Here is a 24,476-nt window from a genome sequence, read left to right as displayed (position 1 = left end):
GTAGTACTGTTCACAGTTCTATCTAGCATTGTTCTCTAAGGTGCACTCTTTCAAATGATTCAGATGTGTTTCGCCTCAAAACGTTTTCGACTGTAGGTGTGGATATCAAAATTTATTGGGCTTTGACGTGATTCCCGATTAATTATAATAATAATGAAAATCATCATCCATATCTTTAGTTGGGCAATTTAGTAATTTCTCGGAAATATACTTCTTGATGCTGTATACTGAATTGTTTAGAAAATTTCTGATGAAATTTCTTTAAAACAGGAGTAGAGACCAAATGCCGGTAATTTTGTTCAATTTTGAAGTACGAGGGATAGTAAAACAGAGGGTGGAGAGAGAGACTGAGAGAGAGGGGTGAGTGATAGAGAGAGAATGACAGAGGGAGTGGATAGTCAACGACCTTGGTCAAGTCGTTAACATTATATTGCTATTTTTATTACTTATCCTGCCTTCACTGCACTCTGTAATAAACTTTGCTTTCTTCAGCTCAGCTTAGATCTTCGTCTACTCCTCTTCCTTGTATTTCTGTTTCTTTTCCTTCTTCCTCTTCGTCTTCTTTTCTCTCTCTAGTCTATAATCTCTTCCACATTTTTCTATGTTTTTATGACCTTTTTCTTGCCCTTCTTCTTCAATGCGTTGGTTATCTTATTGTTCTTCTTCTGTTGGTTTGCCTGTAATTCTTTTCAGTGATAATTGATGTAGTGAGGTTTCTGCCGGCTGATATAAAATCAGTATGATGACGTATAGATTTAGAAATGTTTGGAGTAGACCACTCTACCTAATAAAAAATTGTCAATTTTCAATTGGAATGTATGTTTCTGGTTTCTCTTATGTTTGTTTCGAAGGCGTAATAACTCATACCAATCTACTTAGGTCACCATCTTAAAATTCAATTATTGTTATGTTTGAAATTGGCGTAGATGAACGGATTCCCCTGATCGTTACAAATTTCACATTAGACTTCTGTCAGCAACTTTATTTTGATGAATGTTTTGAATGTTATTAGGCACGTGCGTGTGTCACATTATGGTTCAACAGATTTGCTTGTTGGTGGGTCTTATACCCATACACCATATTATGAGTCATGTCGTAATATTGTGTCACATATGAAGTGCAGTAAGTGCACACCAAAATAGCTAGTGCCAGACTAGGCTAGACTTGAGCTTAACCTAATATTGATTGACAGGTCATGGAGATGAGTTAGTTGGTCTAGATTAGTATAGCCTAGCCTTATTTTGCAACTAATGGTGTATGATGGACGTTTGCAACAAGCACTAGGCATTTAGTCTATTTGTGCTTATGTCTAGCAGTAGTCTTGGTCATTTCTGATTATTTAGATGATGTAAGGTCTGCTCAACCTTATTGATTCCCTCATTAGTGTTTACGTCTGTGTCTCTGGATGATGAAAATCAAAAATATATGAGTAATATAGCTTTTGAATGTGCGAGAGAGTTAAGCCAGGTGCATTACAGTTTCTTGAGACTAGATGAGGGTGGATAGAGAATTTTTGGTGTTGCAGAGAGAAAGACAGAAACGAAGAATGAGTGAGCGAGTGTGTTCGAGTGAGAGAGAGAGAGAGTGAGTGAGTGGGAGTGAAAGAGTAATATTGATAAGAGAAGGCCCGGCGTGAGTAGCATGCATGGTTGTACTGATAAAAAGGCCGGCACTTTTATTATCAGTGTGGGAGAGCGCACTGCCTAGTCAGGTTGGCCAACCTAACGATTTCCGTCACAAATTTGTTATTCAACTAGTGTTATTTTTCACTTCTTCATCATCACCTACACAGTACGTACAAGTCACTGACTCATGTGTACATTATTTGTTTTTAAATTTGTTATAGAATTGAAATTTTTGTTCTTTTTTAGCTTTCCTGTTTTTGTAAATACAAGTCTCATTGACCCACATTTTCATATGTGTCCAGCCTTTTTTTTAATTTAGGCTATGTTTCAAATCTTTTGTTTGAAGCTCCGTAATATAGGAGTATAATTTAAATACAGTATGAAAGTTCATACGTCTGTGCATATTTGCCTCTCCACTATTCCACATATTTAGCTGTATTTCAATCAACAACGCTCTGTCTGAACCGTATTTCAGACAGTGGATTTGAATATTACAATATCTCTTCTCTGACTCCATTGTTTTGGATAAAAATTGCATTGAATTGGTGCAATTTTTGGTTTGCATGGAAAGACAGTTAGCACCCATTACATGCACAGATTCCCATTAATTCACTCAAAAACCATAATTAAAATTCAAGCCATATCATAAAATACACTAAAACTGAACCATTTTAAATATTGTAAGAAAGAATAATTTTTCACTTATTGTGGGAATTTGTTTTTTTATAATAACCACATTCGAAGCATATGAATATTATCGTGGGGCAAGCATGATGAGTTATGGTTAGCTGCCATTAATAAAATTCAGAAGATTGATTTTATTATAAGCATAGTTTTTCTCTTATTGAGGAAACTTTTTATGTAACCAAAACTTGATTCAAACAGTTGAATTGGTGTCTTGAGTCAAGCATGGTCAGAAATCTTCGTCACTTTAAATGTTTGATTCAACTCTGCTGATATTATTTATAAAAATTGGCAATAATTTATTATTTATAATTAATTATTCCACTTTCTTAAGTGGAAGTAGAAACAGTAGTTGAAGGTGATTATTGTGGTAGTATTGAGATGTGGTAATTACTTATCTATAACTATTAATTATTTTCTCTTCTTATTATTTGAAAAGCTCGTTTTTGCTAGACAATCTAATTTCAGTCAATTTCTTGAAAAACTATTGGAATTGTTATCTAGAGAGAAGCATGGTATGGTTTGGTGGTGAGGTTAGCTGCATAGTTTTCTATCTTCTGCTGGCAACGGTATCGATCGTTGCGCTCAGGTTGGCAGCACTGCTCCGTGAACCACCCCCTCCCGACCCCTTGCTCCCCACCCTCAGTGTTGTTGATGTTGCTCTCTTGTTCTTCTGTCTCTCTCTCCACTGCACTGCACCGCTCTGTTCGGTGCTGTGTTGGGTTGAGTTGAAGTTGGTTCACTCTTCACGTGGACCGCGAAGCTTGTACAGCTCTACTGCTCTGCTCCCGGTTATCGTTGAGTACAGTAATACAGTGTGGATTTAGGGTTGATGTACAGTGTGTACTGGTCTTGCTAAACAAATATTTAGTTGTGTGTGTTATACTGTTAGAGTTATCTCTTGTTTTGGAGAGTATTGGAGGAGGCAAGTGAAGTTAGAAGCGGAAAGAGGCGACAAGTGTATTTGGAACTATTATATAAATGGATTTAAAGCTCTAAGTGTATAAAAGAGACAAGAGAATCTCTGACAGTGGACAGTTGTAAATATTTGTAGAGAGACTTTAGAGGAGACAATCAAGTGAATCGAAAGTTTCCAAAGTTGTACAATTCAAAAGTGTCTAGAAGTTGTGTATACTGTTGAAAATATTATACCGTCCTTTTTTGGGGATGCTACATGCTCCTAGCGTGGTTGTGCAATGTACTATCGTTTGAGATGATATAGAACTCTGTTATAGAATTATAAAGAGTTTCATCTGCAAAATCAAGCACTGTTCTCATAGTAGAGTTTGATCTATAACAGTAGTGTATTTATCATACACACAGTTATGTGTGTATGATAAAATACAAATCAAATCAATCTGTATTTGATTTATCAATGAAATACAGATTGCTAATAGGTGGAGAATTATATTGAACTGTTTATTGCCAGTGATAGTATGCGCGGAGTTGTGTTCCTTTCATGTAAAGCATGTAAAACTGGATTCAGTAGCGGTAGATGAACTTCATTTCTACTTGACACACAAGTTACTGTAGTAAGAGTTTCATGAATAACTTTATAACTACATTCTTTTCAATATGAGTGCTGTCAAAAGTTCAATTGAAAATTTGGAGGGAATTTAGATTGATGCTACAACCTGATTGAAGTACAAAATATCGGATACTGACTGCATTTTCTTGATTATAATGACTGCAAATCGTCGAAATTGCTAGTGTAAAGATTATTGTTTGTAGCTAGAAGAGTGAAATTTAGGCTGGTACAGCTACAATATGTTTGGAATGGAGTATTCTATTCAGGAGTGTTGTTTTTAAAAACAGTGACTGTATATTGTAAGTGAGAATAGAGCTAGTTGAGTGATAAGTGTTGATTTTGAAGTAAAGGATGTTTGTGTGTATCGACAATAGGATTGGGGTTTGTTAGTGGCATGTTACTATGTGCGTGCGTGCCGTGGATCCGCCAGTGGAGCTAGGCGGGGGCGTGGGCGGGGGTGGAGTGGGTGGAGTAGGGGGTGCCTTGGGGGCCCTGTGGAAGTCAGCCGCCGCCTCCATGCCGGTGAGGAACAGCAGTCGCCAGTCGCCCCTGTTGGTGCAGGACAGTGGTGGCCCAGTGGGGGGACCAGGGGTGCCAGCTGGCTTGGGGGGACCAGGACCGGTTCCGCCGGGGCCCCCTTTCGGGTGCCCGGTGCCTGGGGGACCAGGAGGGCCTCCGGGGCCGCCTCCTCCGCCGCCCCATCACGACCCCTTCTACTGTTCGCCGTTTGGCACGCCCTATTACAACAGGTAAATTATCATAAAATTATTTATTACCAAAAATTTCATAAAATCTGCCAAAAATATATTCTCAACTGACAAAGTTGAATATAATCAGTACGATATCAGCAATGATGAGATCAACTTCAAACTGTCAGCATTGTTTGATTGGAAAGCATTGATATTATGTATAAGGAATGCTGAAAGATTGAAGAGATTGAAGAGAATCTCACTATAAATGCAACAAAGATAAAGAGTAGATTTCATGATCCATTGTAGAAAGATCATTAGGCCTACTACAATTGGCATTATGATCCAGTTTGTATTTAGATATTATTTATGAGAATTTGTGGGGAAGGGGATAAGATTCTGTGAGCCTCTTGCTTGTCTCCCATTTATGTGCTTGATACGAGTGATCCTTGGAATGTGGAACCTGGGTGTGGAGGGTTTTGTATAATAATGTATGTAATAATAGACAGCAAGAATGATAGAAGATAGGGAGACTATCTGCGAATAGCCAACATTCATGTGCTTCTGGATTTAAAGTAGTTTTTATGACCGTTTGATCATTTTGACCGTTTTATGTGGGTGTCGTGGTTTGTAGTTTATACTGTAAATGTGAGAACCTAGTGGACCGGTGAAGTCAACTTCAAGCTTGAGTGTTGAATGTAATGCATTTATTGAAAGGGGACGAAACTTACCGGTTCACTATTCCTCACCGGGGTGCGCCATCATTTAATTACATGCGTTATATTCAACACTCTCAGACTTGAAGGTACCTTCGCTGCCCCACCATGTTTTCACACTAAGTAGGAATAGAGTTGATAAGTAGAATAGACTGTCCAGATATGAGAAATACCCTGAAATAGAATAGATACTAATACTATGTAAGCCATGTAAAAGTAATATTCCATTTACTCGAACCTAACGTGAGAATTTAGGTAGAAATTCACGATCCTATTCCTCTTTCTTTGCCTTGGCTTTTTTTGTGTGTTGAATGGGAGGGATGACAGTTGAATAGACCTACAGTTCCAAGTTTCAGGTGCTTGAAACTGAAGCTAATAAGACTGTTATCAAGCGAATCGTCATCTTTGTTCAAGAATTGCAACAAAATACTCCACGATAGATGAACGAGACTCCTCCATTCATGGTGGTGGAATTCCTATTAGGTGATAATAGAATACATCAAATAGAAGGATATCTAGGTTCGATACACTGGTACAATCAGATAAGATACAATAGCAGGAGGCCTGGCTAGCGGTAAATGTCTTCATTCATGTGCGTTCAGCTTTGTTTTGAAAATTCTGGTTGTGAAACATTTCTTCAGGGAAAGTTTTGAGCAATTCTAGAGTAAAAGTGATTTTAGTTAGCTTGATGCATGTTTTTGTCTATTTAAAACAAAAATCTCTTCATTTGAAGTAATTATTTTAACTCATATTGGGTGTGGTTATCGTTTCGCCATAATTCAATGACGTTATAAAATTAAAATCTTTTGCTTTTTTAGATGTGCATTTAACCAGTTGAGCCTTCCAGTAAGTTTATTTGTAGTTCTTACAACAGGGTGACTACAAATTTATCCTTAGTTGAGCTCTAATTTCCATCTCGTTTATTAATTAAAAAATTGCATATCTACTTGAGTGTCACGAACATGTGCATTTCACTTTTCATCAGCTGATGAAACAGTAAGATACAGATATAATAAGCTTAGCATCAGCTGATGAAAAGTGAAATGCGCGTGTTCGTGGCGCAAAAGTTTTTACTCACATAAATGTACTAGCCGTCAGGCTCGCTTCGCTTGCCATATCCGTCTAGCCAGGGGGCTCCGCTCCCTGGACCCCCGACTGGATCGTCCGAGAATGAGATCAGCAGGCTCGCTTCGCTCGCCTGCATTTTTATCATATGTTAGGACAATCCGGTCGGGGGTCCAGACTAAACGGATATGGCGAGCGAAGCGAGCCTGACGGCTAGTAATATAATATTCCCAGGATTGAAGTAGCAGTGCCCAATCAATTTTTCCGTGATAAATGCATTTAAATCTTCAACTTGGTGCCAACCTAACAAAGTCAACTCAACTTAATGCCAACCTGACAAAATTATCAATTCAGTTGCCAGTTAACAACTGTTTCGAAGAGGTACTCTATCTAGATTATAGTTCTATAGTAACATATGATATGGAAATTTCAATTATAATTAAGAGATTGGGAGAAGAAGAACATACATGCTAAAAGACGAACTTTAAACCCTTAAAAACAACCCTTAGAGTTAAAATATTGACAAAAGATTTCTTAGTGCGCCTCTAAAGGGCCAACTGAACTTACCTACCAAATTTGAACGTTTTTGGTCCGGTAGATTTTTAGTTCTGCGAGTGAGTGAGTCAGTCAGTCAGTCAGTGAGTGCCATTTCGCTTTTATAGATTGTAATGACTAACATTGATCATGATTTAACTCATTGGTGTCACCCCTTGCCACATAAAAAATTTATTGAAAGCATTTCGCTAATCAGTATCGTGGCTAATTTGCAATCATCGTATACAGTTTTTCAATTACTGTTAAAAACTATCTTTCCTTGAAATTATCTCTTCAAATACTAACGAAACCGCATTACTTCCGAATAGAGATGGGTAGTAGCTTACAATCTGTAATACTATTGTTGGAATTTTTCTAGTTTATCGACATACTATCTATGTAGCTCTCCTACCCTACAAGCTGTATGTACTATGTAGGTCATAATTTGATAAGAGAAGAATCGTCTTTTTCTTGCCTTGTAGAAAGTGTGTGAATAATTGTTTTCTGCTTAATGGAAACACTGAAAACTGTTGGAAAAATTAAGGTGTTTCTTTTGTCTTTTTGTAACGTTACAAGTGAAAATATTTTTCTTTCGGTTATTAAATTGTGTGATAAGAAGATAGTAGTGTAGTACTGTGTGTTCTTATCGCTGATTGTAGACATTTTTTTCTCTTCAACTGAGTTGGCAGATTTGAAATAATGGTGACCTACATTGATAATAATGGCAATAAACGGCTTTATTTCATGTTTGGCTTTTATCGGTTTTGGGTTTCGGTTGGTTTAAACTGAAGGCCGTACAGTATCTCTTGGGCTAGATTTTCATTATTGTAATGCTAATTTGGGATTTCAAATAGAACTTTTCTTGAATCTTGAAAAATATTTCAAATAGAACTTCTCTTGAATCTTGAAAAATATTTCTTTTATGGCTTCTTCGGCAGTTCTGTAACCTATTTAGTAGAGGGACGAGGAGCCGCTAAATGTAGTATTGTGCGGAACATTCTCGTCATCTCTATACTGTATTGAGCAGAGTGATGAGAAGCGGGTAAATGCAGTACAGTGACGGACACGTGCGAGACACGTGCCTAGTGCTGCTAATGTATGGAGACGTCTTGGCCTGAGAGCAGAGCCAGTGCCAGTGCAAGAGCACACATCAACTACTAACAGGTGGTTGAAGAAATTTAAAAACGATTGTGCGCCGGTCCCCTCTTCCCCCTCACCCTTCCTCCTTCACATCACACTCTTATCACTCTCCTTCTTCTTCTTCACCACCCTTCGTTTATTAGTGTCGCGCGTTTTGGTGTGGATCGGGGTGGGTTGAGGTTCGGTTTTCAATCAGCAGAGGTGAGTGAGTGAGTGAGTGAGTGAGCTGGCGCTGCGTGAATTGTGTTGCCACGTCGTGAGATGGTTTCACGTGCAATTGAGTCTTTCATTAATTGCTTTGAATGAATTTTGGAGTTCAGAATATCTCTGTTTTTGTTGCCGGTCAAGGTTGAGAGAGAATCGATTTGTTTCCCACTTTTGAGTTTAGTTTCTATAAATAGATACGTAATATAATAGATTGATAATAACACATCATATTTATTGATTTATCATTAATATTCTGAAATTAAGTGGTGATTACCAGTTAGTGGTAATCATATGTAATTGAATGATATCAATAGAACTCTTAATTTTATTTAATGAACTGACAGTATATATATATATATCTATATATATATATATATAATATATATATATATATATATATAGCCTTTTAGTATTAAGAATGCTTTATATTCATATATACTTGCACCTTTTTGTATCGAATATCTTTTTGTTAGTACCCTTCTTTCTGTTTTTTTTTTTCAATATATGACTTGATTTGAAAGTCTTGAAGTTAGTAGCCCTAAGTCCCGATATTAAATTAATAACCCTACAAAAAATCAATGAACCAATTTCCTTATTTCCTCATATCAGAAAGACGAAAAAATCGGTTGTTCAGTGACTGCAGAAAATCCTTCCTTCAGTAATTAGTAACTAGAATTACTTTTGTAGACATGAATCTTGATTCCTGAATTCAAAATGATACACAACGTTGAAATTTAAATTTGAGAAATATTGAATTTTATATTAAGGTATTTTGGATATATGGTAAACAAGACATTCTCTAACTCTGTGTTTTATTTGGGGTAGTGATTGACCTAGCGGTTATCGTGATTTCCATTTTGAAAATAATGTGAGCCTGTACAACTCTATGTGCGGTCGTTTCTCTCGTTGGAAGGGTGACAAATTGAGTTTGGTTCTCTGAATGATAGTAGTTCCTAGAGAATATATTATATGTGTACAGGAGTTATTTGTTAACAGTACTTTGTTAACAGGTTGGTGCTTTGAGAGTTTGGACCCACATAGAACTCTTGGTCCGTTTCTCGTAATGTCTTCCTCAATTCATCACAAGTCTTCAAGTGAGATTTGCGTTTTAGTCAGCATCTGATTTAACATTGGTTTGCTATCCTTGTCTGTCATTAGACAAAGCAGATAGTTCTATAATTCCCCTTCCCCGCACCATTGCCAAATCGTTTGTAGGCTATGAAGAAATAATATAATGAACTATCAGATTATTTGATTTCAATGATGAAAAACTATTATTGAATAATGAAAAGATATATTTTCGTGGTGAATAAAATATATTTGAAATAAAATTGATAAATTATTAACAGTAATCAACTATTGATCAGATATAGTGGGATGGCTTGAATCACGTCTATCCACTGTAGAAAGCGGTAGAAAAGGATATGTGGCCGACTATGCAGTCCTAACAATTCCACTGACTTTATTACGTGAATCTGACTATGGGTCTATTCAGGCATACTCGTCAGCAAAGTCAGCCTATCTCTTTTGAATAAAAAAAAACTAGATGTATAGACTGTCTAAATGAAAGACTAGACTCCATCAATTTTCTTGGAAGAGTGGCAATTGTTTTTTTCTTGCGAATTGATGAATGTTGGTGAATATTTTATGAATCTCATGAATATTGATGTTTTCCTCATTATATTTTTGGGTTATTCAGGGAATTGTGTTGCCAGTTATTGGCCTCTTTTCAACCCCAATATCAACCCGATTGGTGATCCTCGAAATACCTCTTGGACTGGTAACTGAACCACTAGTCCTTCCGGACCTCTGGTATTTCGTGATATTTTCAGCCCTATTTATAAGTGGATAGTAACTAGTAGATCGTAGTAGCTGGTCAATCATTATGATGATTATAATGTGTGTATTGTTTGTCTTGAAGAGAATTGCTGTTCCCTCCGCGTATTTTCCGTAGAAATTATTTTTGGATCAATGTAATGCGGTGAATTGTTTGAAATCTTACTGTAATTAACGTTGTATTATTATTTTTTATTCATAGATGAATGAACTAATTGGTCATCCTATCTGTTAAACTATTTCATTCAATAAGAATGTTTTATCATAGCGAATGCATACAGAAAGTAAGCTAATAAGAGTTGATAAAAAATTTAACAATTTTGAATAGGTAATTTCAAGTTGCATTAATATCATTACTTCAAAACGATGACCAAAGTACAATATACCTGCATAGTGCATACTAAGAAAAGGATCTTCTTAAGAGATTTTGATACTGTATTAATTATTTAAATTATTCATCTTTGAATATAGTGAAGCTAGTTTCTACAGAATCATTATGGTTGAACACCATACAACATGTAGTTATCATTTGTCTCTCAGCTTTTAGTGTTGGAAAATTTTGTATTAAACTTTATTATATTTTTTATTAAGAAATTTTGTATTTTTTCCATAATCTTCAGTCAATTTCCCAATCGGCAAAGCTAGTGTAGTTAGTGAAATTTTGTGATGATTTCAGTTTGATAGATTCTGGTTTAGAACTTTGTCTCCCTATAGAGAATGGGGTGACCCATTCTCTTTCTCTCTCGGGTATTGATGTTTTTGGGGGTAAATTGTATGTTTCTCGTTATTTTGCTCTCTTTCTCTCTCTCTCCACCTCACCAGAGAGTAGTACTGTACCTTGGTGTGTGATGGTACTGTACTTTAGTGTATGTGTGTCTGTGTGTGGTTGTGGTAGTATAATGTTGGTCGTGGGAGCGAGAGCAGCGTCATTACTTTTGGCACAGACTGTACACATTACTCTCTTTGCTCTCTCACTTGCGCTCACAGTCCCTCTCGTACATCTGTCTCTCTCTCTTGCCTTTGCTGCTCTGCTTTGTCGTTGTCATCGTGGTCCGTGTCCTCACACTCTCTCTTCCTTCATTCTCTCCTCCATTTTCCTTCGTTCGTGCTACGTTGCCGTATTGAACGTGTAGCGGAGCAGCGTTCATTGATTTCAACAATTCCCTCCTTGTTGCTCTTCTCTAGTGCCTACTCTTACCCTCCTCTACTTTTTACTCTCTTCTTCATATTCTTCTTCTTCTACTACTCTCCTTTTTGCCACTTCCTCCTCTTCTTCCTTTACGCTGCTGGTCGACCTGGAGCTTCCTCTTTTTCATTTTCTTCTTATTCTAATTTATTTTACTACTTGCTCTTTTTGTACATCTTTTTATTATTGTTACTCATCTTCCAACCTTTTACATGCTTTTCCTTTTCTTGCTTCTGCTGTGCTATTTTCTTTCCTCTGCTTTTCCCTCTCTTCTTATCTTCTTCTTTTTCTCCCCCTCCTCCACTTCCTTCTTTTCTTCCTCTTACTCTTCTTCCTCCTCTTCCTCCTACTCCTCCTCCTCCTCTTCCTTCATTACCCCCTTCTCCTCACCCTTCAAAGATTTTTCATTTTCTTCCTTTTCTCTCATATTTTGCTTCTCTTGCTCCTCCTTATGAATCCTCCTATCATCCTCCATTTTTTCTTGCTCTGTTTCTCTTTTCCTTTCAACGTTTCATATTTTCTTCCATCTTTTCATTATCCTAGTTTTACATCTTATTACATCTTTGGCCGCATTTTCTTCTCTCCATTATTCTTGTCATTCTCTTCTTCCTCCTTTTACATTATCGCTTTCCATACCACTCCTCCTCCTCTTCCACCTCAGCTCCTCTTCTCCCTTGTTTTCCTAAATTTCCCCATATTCTTGTTACTCCATTCATTTTTTTTCCTCCTTCGATTTCTCCTCCTCATCATTCTCCTTCACATTCTTCATCTCTCCTCATTCTTTTTCTTGTGCAACACTCTCATCTTTTCCTTCCTCGTTCTGCTGAGCTCTTCTTTCCCTGCTCATCTTCTTCTTGCCTTGGCTTCTCTTCTTCGAGACCATGTATATTATGTATATACAGTTGGTGCTACATGACTATATATGTATAAGGAGTTGGTGCTAAAAGTATATATGTATATAATGTTGGAGGTGGACTGTACCTTCCTTATCTTGGTACAGTCCGCGCTGCAGACAGCGATTCGAACAGATAAAAGTGCGCTAGTAGTGGTAGCTTAGCAGTTGAGAGAGGAGAGAGGAGAGAGAAGTCTCTCTTGCAAAAACCAGAGAGAGGAGAAGAAGCTGATGTTTTGCAGTCTTTTTTGCCGGTTTTGTTCTTCTCTACACAATCTCTTTTTCTTCTCTTGTAGATTGGCGATACGATGATGAAATATTTTGAATGTATAATATTATTGACATTGGCAAAACTACAATACCGTAAGCTCAATATGCATGAGCAAAACGAGAAAAATATGGGAAAACATCAGTCTCAAGAACTATAAGTTTAGAGTTACAAGAATCATTTTCCTAGTGAATTACAAGAATAATTTTTAGTATAGTCTAGTAAAGGCCTACAGTCTAGTTTACGAGTATCCAGTATAATATTACGAAATTTGAATTTCATCATCATCATCATCATTATACATAAAATTTATCTTGAACTTGTTTCTAACTGCTTCAGTCAGTTTACTTGGCTAATGAAACCAAACCCTTCCAAAATTATGTCAATCCTATTATACTAGTAGTTCTGTGAACAGTAGACCTCACGCAGTATTCTCATCCACAAGTACCTGATTGAAACTATAGACCTTATGGAAATACAGCAATAGACTGGCTTCTCCACACATCTGTGTAATCACTTGTCAGCTGATTTATGATGAATAATTCTATAGTCTGATTTTAACTCTAATATTGGCGTATGAAGGAGGCTCCTTTTTCCTTTTATATTATCCTTGAAATGCAAAATTTCCAAAAACCTTGTATATAAAGGAACCTACCTGTCAAATTTCATGAAAATCTATTACCGCGTTTCGCCGCGAAACAGATCTCGAAAACGGCTCTAACGATTTCCACGAAATTTGGAACATAGTAGGTTTATGATATAAAAATTCGATTGCACCAGGTCTCATCCTTGGGAAAACTCGCTGAACGACATTAAAAGGATAATTCATCCTTGGCTGAAACAGCTGTGGATAGTAAAAAAATGAGTGAGCGAGTGAGTATGTGAAGAATCAAAATATCGCATCCCCGAAATTCATAAGATGACATATAGCCAGCTGTGAAATATAAACACGATCATTTTAGAGAATTGTGTTCTTTTTATCAATGAAATAATAAAAATAACGAGCGAAGCTCGGTGCCCCGATATTAGCATTTTATCTCAGAAAAAAATTGATCTGATATTATTTGTCAGAACAGTCTTGCACGACGAAGCCCACATTGCTAGCTTGGAGAAAAAATATTTTTAAAATTTGGGTTAGGGCTAGACGTTGCGTGTTCGTGTTAATACATTAACTTATTTATCTGTCAAATTCATTCATAAATTGCCACTGGAACTCCGCTCGCTATTGGTTGTGAATGGTGATTTATAAACCATCAGTAGTGACAGTGAATGTCGCCAATACCTACTGAGGTACCAGTACCAGTAGGTACCAGTGAGGTATGCCAATACCTACTGGAGATTATTTTATCATTAGACACTAGTCTTCTGATAGAAGAATCTATCTAGATTGATTCTATCTAGAAGTATACCCACTGGAAATTCTTTTATCATTATACACTAGTTTACTGATAGAATAATCTCCATTAGGTATTGGCATTCTTCTACTAAGAAGTAGACTATCAGTGCTGTGAATTATGATGAATAATCAAACACTGAGAAGATCAGTTGCAAATGATAGACGAATAATAATCTGAGAGACTGTTTTGGTGTTGATAATAATTATTCTGCTGTCGTGTTGTAATTAGCGGCGTTGAGAAGTTTGTTTGAGTGATAATTATTGTTGTTTAATACTACAAGTTGCCAGCTTCCGTTTGTTAATCGGCTGAGATGCTCTTCTTCTCTTGTCTTCTCTTAATTGTCGGCCCATTAAAGCTGCCCCTGCCTTCTCTAACCTCTCCTCTTCTATCTTACTCTACACCCACCCAAAATCACAACTTATTGAAGTCTGAACACATATTTACGATCCTATATAATTCATTGATGACTTTTGTACAGTTATTTTTGAGATGGATAGTTTTTGATTACTGTATCGTAGTTTAGAAATATAGTTTTCGATTTACTGTACGTAATTCAGTTACAGAGGTTTCCTCGTTTTATAACATTCAAGTAGTAACCGAAGTATTTGTACCTTACAAGTACGTGTAACATTGATTATTTGAATCAATTAATATTTATTTTTTTATCTTTTGAACCAGACTCTCCAGCTATCACTGAACTTGAGATATTGCGTTTTACCTAATCAATTACTTTTATTCCTGAATTAATTATTGATAATAATTGTCTAGTCTTTGTTCTAATAGACTTTGTTGAAAGTTGCCGTCATTTCGTACTCTATCTGATGTACTTGAACCATTCAAGTTCAGGCAACTTTGTCAAAAGGTTATAACTTACTTACTTACTTACTCCTCAGCTCTACAGGTCTTTACAACCCTTGGCCTCCCTCACATAGCCTCTCCATCTGTCTCGATCATCGGCCTGCCTTCTCCAGTGACGAACTCCAAGCGTCCTTAGATCGCGTTCCACATCTTCCGTCCACCTATTATTTCTTGGTTGACCTTTTCTTCTTCTGTTATATATTTTCTCCTTCCATTTACATTTCACCACTCTTCCATCTCCCATCCTCAACATATGCTCCATCCATCTTATTCTGCCATTGTTCAGGTCATAACTTACATGCACCATAAGCCATAATACTGTTTATTGTGTAGTTCCTGTACTTATATCCATTCCTTAATCCTAACCTTAAAAATAATTACGTGTAACAATCTATTCAGAAGAAAATTTCAATTGCATGTGTCTCAAATCAACCCAATCTTATCAAATCGCTCGTCCTACCCATATCGGGTCCAAAACATCCAGTTACCACTTTTTAAAACTTTTGAAACTAATTTTTGTCTCTCTTTTTACAGGTAAGTTACTGATCCTGAACTGTTGGTGTGTATGATTTTGAGGAGGAGATAACGTGAGTCAAACATCATATTCAAATAGATTTAAAAAAAACTTGTTCAGCCAAGTGACTGGCTGCTATCTGTGATGAAATTCAAGTACATTTCTCTACTATTACTTGTAGGTAATTCATAAACTCTATCAATTCAAGCGTTTGTTTGTTGAAAATGTTTTTATTTTTTTTGGAAACAATCTACTAGTAAATGCAGTATTTTGTATTTTTCTGTTGAGCTAGATATCTATAGTTCTTCCTTAGTCAAGTAACGAGCGCTTTGGTTTGTGATGGGATAGGTGACCGTTTAATTATGTCTTCCAATGGTTGGAAGAATGGTGTTTCTCATTTACAGTTGCTTATAATTACAGTAGTAGCTATTCAACCCCCTCATTCCATTAAAGCTCTTGATTTTATTTATACAGAGTGGGTGAAAAGACCGAGAACGGCTTAATATCTCATATACAAAGGTTATTTGACGGTGGGTGCGATTGGGAATCCTACACAAATTGAAAATACCACTTTACTATGACTTCAAAAAAATCTGGTCCGCCATCTTGGATCCTCATATTGAATGCAACTTTATTTTTTTAAACAGGAAGGTGGTCATGCGATACATGATTTCGATACGAAATTTCAAGAAAAAATGAATGGTGAAAACTGCATATCGTTATCTCAAACCGTTCAGAAGATATTCACATTATTAATCAATATCATTCATATCGGAAATGAAATACATAAGTGGTATTGATTAATAATGTCAATATCTTCTGGATGGTTTAAGATATCGGTGTGCGGCTTTCACCATTCATTTTTTCTTGAAATATCGTATCAAAATAATGTATCGCATGACAACCTTCCCATTTAGAAAAATAAAGTTGCATTCTATATGGCGGACCAGATTTTTGAAGTCATAGTAAAGTAGTATTTTGAATTTGAGTAGGATCCCCAATCTCACCCACCATGAAATTACCTTTGTGTATGAGATATTAAGCCGTTCTCGGACTTTTCACCCAACCAGTATTAGTCCAGTCAAATGGTCGTTTTTCAGCAAACATCCCCGAAAGAATTTTTCTCGACGGTTCTATATGTATTTTAGCCCGCTGAATTCGAATATGAAATTTGCTGACATGCCAGAGGGCGGCTTCATCCCCAAAACCCCCTAAGATCTCGGACTTTTTTTTTAAATTTTTCATTTAATCTAGAAAACTTTCGAGTTTTTGGAAAAATATCATTCTTTACAAAATTAAAGATAATAAAATTTCCAATAAATTGAGTGATCGCGCAGGATTCTACCATTTTCGGTTCCAGAGCTACGAATTTTCAAAAAAGGGGTATTTTTAAGGGGTTTTCAAAATTATGCAAACCCATCACTTCTACCCTATACAACTTGTATATTTTTCTAGTATAGATAAAAAACCACACATCAAGTGAAAGTACAATTCATTATGAACAGGATTCCTTAGGAATTTTCAAATTTAGTAGTGGGGGAGGGGAAATACACCCAAAAATATAAAATCATGTCCTTCAGCCAAAATACAAATTTTTCATTATAATACCTTTTCAAGGCCTTCCTAAAAAAATACATATTTCGTTTGAAATCATCTCACGAGGGTTATTTTTATTTTCTATGAGAATCACCCGTTAGAAACATTTAATTTCAGTAAATTTGTAAAAATATAATCGTGAGGTAAGATACGTTTGTTTCAAAAAATCAAGAAATTCGCGATATTTTACTCATTTTCACAGTCTCGACAGTTTTTCGATAATAAACAGTCATGCAAGATGGATTTAAGGCAACTTAGCTTATAGATCATGTAATTCTCTTTCATTTGAGACCAATTGCAAGTTTCTATCATGTATCTTACTCGTTTTGGAGACTCTTGAATAACAGTAAAATTGCAGAAACAATAAGAAAATTAAAATAATCATTTTTTTTAATTGGCTGTAACTTTTGAACGGTATTGAAATTAGAAAAACGATTTATGGGATCGAAAAGAGGAGAAAATTCTCTACAACCTTGACTACTTTCTGGATTTTTTATCTGAAGTGTTTCACAAGATACGCAACTTTGAATATGCGAAAAATGTGTGATACGTTAATCAATTAATCATTTCCACAGTGTCGCATATTCAAAGTTGCGTATCTTGTGAAACACTTCAGATAAAAAATTCAGAAAGTAGTCAAGGTTGTAGAAAATTCTCTCCTCTTTTTGCTCCCATAAATATTTTTTTTCAAATTTCAGTTATGATACATGATTTTGAACCGCCTTGACGAGCTGAGAAGAATGAGCTGTAGTACGAGGAGATCTGATCATTCTGTCAAAAGTTAAAAGTGTTACGTACACCCCCCCCACTATAGGAAATACTGAAATTAAATGTTTCTAACAGGTGATTATCATAGAAAATAACCCTCGTGAGATGATTTCAAACAAAATATGTATTTTTTTAGGAAGGCCTTTAAAAGGTATTATAATGAAAAATTTGTATTTTGGCTGAAGGACATGATTTTATATTTTTGGGTGTATTTCCCCTCCCCCCACTACAAAATTCGAAAATTCCTTAGGAATCCGGTTCATAATGAATTGTACTTTCACTTGATGTGTGGTTTTTTATCTATACTAGAAAAATATACAAGTTGTATAGGGTAAAAGTAGTGGGTTTGCATAATTTTGAAAAATCCTTAAAAATATCCCTTTTTTGAAAATTCATAGTTCCGGAACCAAAAATGGTAGAATCCTGTGCGACCACTCAATTTATTGGAAATTTTATTATCCTCAATTTTGTAAAAGAATTATTTTTCTCCAAAAACTCGAAGTTCTCGAGATTGAATGGAAAAATTAAAAAAAATCCGAAATTTTTGGGTTTTTTGGGGGTTTTAGGGGTGAAGCCGCCCTCTGGCGTGTCAGCAAATTTCATATTCGAATTCAGCGCGCCAAAATACATATAGAACCGTCGAGAAGAATTCTTTCGGGGCTGTTTCCTGAAAAACGACCATTTGACTGGACTGATATTACAATTCTGGTAATAGAGAAATTCTTAACCAAAAAATGAAGACAATACTGCCCCAATTGTACAAAAAATCGCTTAACAAAAGTTTCTCGATTTATTTTCCATGTCATCCAATACGCACAATTCTTTGGCTTATGAGGACATCATCCTCAGCCAAAATCACAAAAGAACAAATAACATCAATAATACAAGCAGACAATGTAAGCTATATTATAACTACTTTTTAGCATAATAATTAATTGTCGCTCATTAAAACTCGTAATAATTAATAATAGCAATGCATAAATGATCGGTTGACCTCCATCATTCACTCTGCGCGTACATACATTGTGATGATGTGATGCATGCACTATGTACATCTATATAGATGATATATACATTTCTCTTAGTAATGCTAGGCTGTGGCAAGGGTTGAGTGGCAGAGAGAGAGAGAGAGAGAGAGAGAGAGAGAGAGAGAGTGAGTGAGCGTGTGTGTGAGTGAGAATATCGAGGGGGGTAGAATACGTCACTAGGGGTCAACATGTCCATTGCACACAAACCACCCTCCCTACCTCCTCTTCATCACACTCTGCATAGCTAGCTATTCCCTCAGGATGAAAATCCCCCCTCTATCCCAGCTTCAGTCCATGTCATCCCCCCCGTAACTATTGTGAATTCCCTATGGCATTACACGTAATATTGGAGGAGTAATATTATTGTGTAGGTGCATTATAATAATACATATTATACGATGATGTAGATAGGTATGATGATGATGTATCATGTTGATGGACCATCCTGGATCACCTAAAACTGTAGTTTTACCTAGCACAAGCCTAGGTTTCTTTTGAGTTTCAACCTCAGCAAAGATTCTTCCAAATATGATTTTATTGTGTTATGGAAATATTGGCATAGAAGCGTTATTTCTGTTTCGAAGCTCTATCAATTTTAGATGTTAATAGAAATAAGGAATAACTTACTTGATTCGAGGTACAGTAGTCTATTGATAACATTGATGTTCTCATTATTATTACTAAACGAAAATCCAAATTAAATGCTGTAATTCACCCCGAAGACTTCTGCTACTGCAAATATTGACTACAGGGTATACAGCTACATGGTAATTCGATGACAAAAATTATTTGTCAGCCCGGGAATCAAACCCAGTACTCCTAATTGCCGGTCAGGAATGCTTACCCTGATGTTCTCAGTGGAAATGGTATGGAACAGCCCTATAACATAGGCCTGGTTCTATTCCTGATTGTGGAAAATTTTACCTCTTTAAAAATTGAATAATATCAGATGACTTTGAAATTCTTAGCATCAACAGACTTCTTATGGGAAATGCGTCACTGTCCCATCAAAATAGCTTTATCTTGTAACTTGTTTTTTTGTGAAATGGTTGGGATATGTTTCCAAGTTGCACTAAGAATTAGACTAATTCTGAGACTTATCAATTAATTTCTCATACTTCACTTATTTAACCTATTAAATTTATTAATAAATTTATTTGCCTCTGAAATCCGTGCCATCGCCAAAGCGATTTTAGTAACGTAAAAAAATTGAAGTTGTTGATGTTATCTTTGAAATTATGATGTATATTTTGGACGAAACTGCTTCACTGGATTCTGTAATCTTAACTTATTCAACAATTTTTCTTGCACAAGTTTCCTTTTAAAGGAGTCAGAGAAGGAAAATCGAATGAAAGTTAAGGGAAGGATAACAATAAAGAAATAAGTTGAAAAGGAAAGAGACGATCATGTAATTTGTGTGTATTATTGATCTGGTGAGGAGTGAGGAGTGAGGAGGGAGGCCTGAAGTGGAAGGAAACCATAGAAAGAGCAGACTGACTGGTCGTCTAGTATTTTTAGATTTTGTTGCAAAGCAGTGTGCATTTTTTATTGAAGTGTGTGCAATGTGATGTTGTAGGGGGAGGGGTGCAGTTGGAATGTAAATCACAAATTTCTTCACTTGAATAGTAATGCTTGGCGGAATCGGAAATAGTTACTTTGTTGCTAGCAAATGTAAATTTAGACTCAATTTTTAGTTGAAGTCGAGCTGCGGATATTTTGTGCATTTCTCAATCGCACATCAATGTTTCCTCCTATTCAATCAACCAATGCTAACAATTCAAAGTAGATCTCACTTTATAAATTTGAAGTCAAGTAGCAAACTAATCAAGTTCTCAAAAAATGTTTTCATAAATAAATAGAATAGAATATTTAGTTCAACAACAATACAGATTCATCCATACAGTTGAACAACGTCATGTTGGTACTGTCATTACAATTCATTACAGTCATAACATTATGTCATTCTAAGCAATACTATAAGAATTAACTTTAAAAACTTGACATTTAATCATTAATCTGAAAAGACGAGATTAAAAAACATACTTATAAACTAGTGACCCTCTGGGTTGAAGAAATCGCTCATGAACTGTTGTATTGATATCTCAAATCTGCAACTTTTAATTATACGAGGTTGGTAAGAATTATTATGGAAATAGCTATATATTTCTTTTACAAGTATGATTTGACGAACTTGACCTGTAAAAAGGTTCCAAGAATACGTGTTTAAAATGTGAAGCTGATTGATCAATTCTTTCTAAAGTTATTGTAGAACATACGGACATGGAACGTAGAACAGACGGACAACGACTTTGACCTTGCGTAAATCAAAAGTGAGAACTCTCTAATGCTCGTTCAAATTGATCAATTGTCATTGAAATATTCTTCTATACTATAAAATCTTATTAATTAAAAACCGGCATAGATTTGATTTAAATGTAGCTGACTTATAATTTAAATAAGTTAGCAGTCTATTAAAAACTTTGGGACCAATATAACTAGGTTTTTCTCATAAAGAAATAGTCTATGAGACTGAACACTTATATTGTTCCTATGTCTATAGTATTATGATTGTGAACTCTGAGTTTGTTTGTCGTGAAATTGCTGATATTTTTCACCACACACAGAATCACTTCATATAATTATGATCACAATTATTGGTTGTGGCTAAAGTAACTATGTAACCAAGGAAAGAAAAAATTATGTTTTAAGCTTTATTGGTTTAATCAATTTCCCCTCGAAAATTTTATAACAAACTCATCCTGAGATCAACATATGTTTCCAATCGGTAAAATAAGTTATAAGTTCTAAATTTCCAATGCATTAGGATAGGATTATAAAGTTTCTTTGGAATTTTAATGGCGGATTTGTACCACGTGATCGAGCTAGCCAATCAAAAGCGTGACTGTCAATGGCCATACTGTGGTTATATAGTTTCTGTAGTTGTGACCATTTATCGATAAAGTTTAATATGGATATTCACCACTAGGTCTACAATTCCTTTGCTTTAACACAGCAAGTTAATTGATAAGGTTTTCTAGGTGAACCTCATCGAATTTAGTAAACCATTGTGGTATATTAGTAAACCGTTTTAGGTATATTAGGCCTTGATTGAATGGCTGTAGGGCGTGGGCTTCTATCTAAACTATTAGGGTTTGTTTGAAATGGCAACACTATATTATCAAAAATTCTTTTGCTTGTACTTAATCAGGTATGAATAATATATGGATGCAATTATTCTATGAACTAATTCAAAGTGTAATGGAGCAAATAGTTGAATTTAGAGGATATTAGGGCTTTGTAAACAGTGGTTTCTGTAGTGAGATCTACTCCAAAATCAGCATTGGTTGAATGGGGGGAAACATTGATGTTATTTGACAATGCTGACAGTATGAATTGAATCTCACATATCGATCACATATCGGCATGTTTGTCAGATGCACAATTAGATGCACTGCACTACCTAACTCATTGCTCGATCTACTGTGAATTACGCTACTGAATTATTGTGTTGCAATGGGACGTTATATTATTCTATCGTTTAACTGGAATTCTTGGAACTTTTGTGGCGGAAAATGGCATTTTACCTCCTCCACGAACAAAGCTAGGGCGATGTTTTAATAAGGCTGATGAAGTTCGATCGGTGTTTTTGAGTGCTGTTGACCTGTTGTCTTGTAATTGGCAGTTAATTGAACGTGGATAGATGCAAAATATTGTCTCAATCCCATCAATTAAATTGAAGTTATAGATGATTTCACACGAGGCCAGTGCGTGGGGCGTAGGCTTTTCTCTAATCTTCATCTTCCAAATTCACTTTTTTGTGGTCTACTATGGTAGTAAATCGACCAATATACTAGTACAGTTGATATAGTTCAAAAGCTTATAGCAGAGTTATTTTTTTTCATAGACAATAGACACAATCCAGGCAAAAACAACACGTGCATGCATTCGCCCAAAACTGCTTTCAACTTTTGAAATAAATAGTTCAGAGGCTATGCAGAGTTTATGATTTGATTTAGACACAATTTTAAGTCAAAAAATGTATCAAATAGACAAATTAAGACATGTTAGTGACATATTAAGCTGCGTACAGACTTTTGCGCTACGAATATGCGCATTTTGCTTTTCATCAGATGATTATATTACTGTATTTGTACAGAAATAAATAATTCCAGCATCAGCTGATAGAACGCGAAATGCACGTGTTCGTGGTGCAAAAGTCTGTACGTAGCTATAGGTGGTTCGGATACCACCCAAAAGTAGGTAAATTTATCTCTTAATGAACTAGCAGATAACCCATGCTCCGCAAGGGTTTGTTTTAAACACAAACAGATGGAATTTATTGTTTGTGTGTGTAAAATAAGTTGAGACTTAGCCCTCCATCCGAAAAAATTACAGGGTTGCCAAATCGTGTAAAATTACACCTTTCTCAAATTTCCAATTCAACGTCAGAATTGGATGTAGAATAAATCATCCCCGATATCCTATTAGTGCTAAAGAAGTTTTAGGGTTGAAGGATTAAAAAGAAATTTAACTTTTGTGATAAAATTGGAAACATTGCGAAGATTTGTTTTTCTTTTGAATATCACTTCTCTCAGAATACTGGGTCGTCGTAATGCGTAATCAAATTAACGGGGAGAATGTCTATTTTTATTGATGTCTGGATAATTTTTATCCAACCCATAGTTATTTTTTAATTAATGATTATGTTCATCAATGTCGAGACATTTCGAGCAGAAAACCTGAAATTTTTGACATGCCATAAACATGTTTTGTTTCAAAAGATAAGTAGGTGGTGAAAGTTAGAAAGTTTTTCAGAAATAATTGAAATTATTTTCAGGCCTATAACCATCCTAGTTTAATTAAGTATCTATATGCAAAATTTCAAGCTAATCAGTTCAGTTTTAATATTCAGACGTGATGACGCGTCATTCGTGTATTTCATATCCCTTACATGCATAAGCCAATTCTTTACTTTATAATATCATAGATGAATCCTTGTTTCATGTAAGTAGAAGCTTAGGACTTATGTGAGCATCATCCTAAACAAAAAATACATGTTGTTTGGTTTGGGATGCGAAAAGTGTTTTTATTATTTATTATTCTACTGTATAGTTTGTGGCAGAACATATTAATCTTTAATGACATATCAACTGAATTCTTGAATTCCAAAAGGACCTTGAATTCTAATTTGAAAATAATGTCCTTACATATTCTAGTAGAGTTCTTATATATTTCCAAATATAAGGCTCAACCGACTTGCAAACAAAATATCTCCTAATTTAGGAAAAATCCTATTTTCTTCCAACCTCAGGTATCATGATTCTCAAAAATATTCAGTGACATTTTGTATAACTTACTTATTTTGTTTCTGAATTCAGGGAAGTTGACAATATTCTATGAGGTAAATCCTACCTTTCAAACTGTCTCTCACGAAACTCACGATGGAAAGTAACCAACATTCATAGAAATATTGTGTAGGATGATTTTCTTAGTGTTTTATGCTGAATGGCATAGATATTGCTATACTTCTCCTGATTATCAATTACTATTGAACCAATAGAAGCAATACAGTTGGTCTATACTATATGCTACTCGTTGATTTATGCTTCAAGTGTTCTATTGTTTGATTAGATCTCTCGTCTCTACAAACATACACATTCAGATTGTAATATTCTTTTAGTATGAGTTATGCATTGAACAATGCAACAAAATTAACTGTATCAGCAGATTGTGAAACTTTTGAGCATCTAACGGATGTTGCAATAATTCTTATTATAATTGAGACACATTCTAATTTAATTTGATTTCTTGATGTAGGATGAATTTTGTTGATTGGTAAATATTTTTATTATTCTACTTGATTTCAGTTAGAAATTGTTTAGAAAAATTGAATGTTTATGCTGATGATGATGATGGGAGAGAGATTTCGATGGGAGATAAGATAA

At 35.4% G+C, this 24,476-nt stretch overlaps 1 protein-coding gene across 5 annotated transcripts in view; it reads left to right on the top strand.

Annotated features, from left to right (window-relative positions):
- The window catches only part of LOC111044396 (LIM domain-binding protein 2), a 122,429-nt gene that overhangs the window by 64,098 nt on the left and 33,855 nt on the right, over nt 1-24,476 (top strand). For 2 of the 5 annotated variants that reach the window (XM_022329539.2, XM_022329537.2), the window contains exon 1: nt 3,047-4,586. The exons of the other annotated variants lie outside the window; for them this stretch is intronic. In XM_022329539.2, the coding sequence (XP_022185231.2) occupies nt 4,240-4,586 (347 nt within the window). In that variant the 5' untranslated portion in view covers nt 3,047-4,239. Of the gene's footprint in view, nt 1-3,046; nt 4,587-24,476 lie in introns of those variants that run through there. 5 annotated transcript variants of the gene reach the window in all.

Source organism: Nilaparvata lugens, chromosome 4 (assembly GCF_014356525.2).
Source record: "Nilaparvata lugens isolate BPH chromosome 4, ASM1435652v1, whole genome shotgun sequence".
In the NCBI taxonomy this organism is placed as follows: domain Eukaryota; kingdom Metazoa; phylum Arthropoda; class Insecta; order Hemiptera; family Delphacidae; genus Nilaparvata; species Nilaparvata lugens.
Note: the sequence above shows the minus strand (reverse complement) of the source record. Positions and strands in the feature narration are given on the sequence as shown.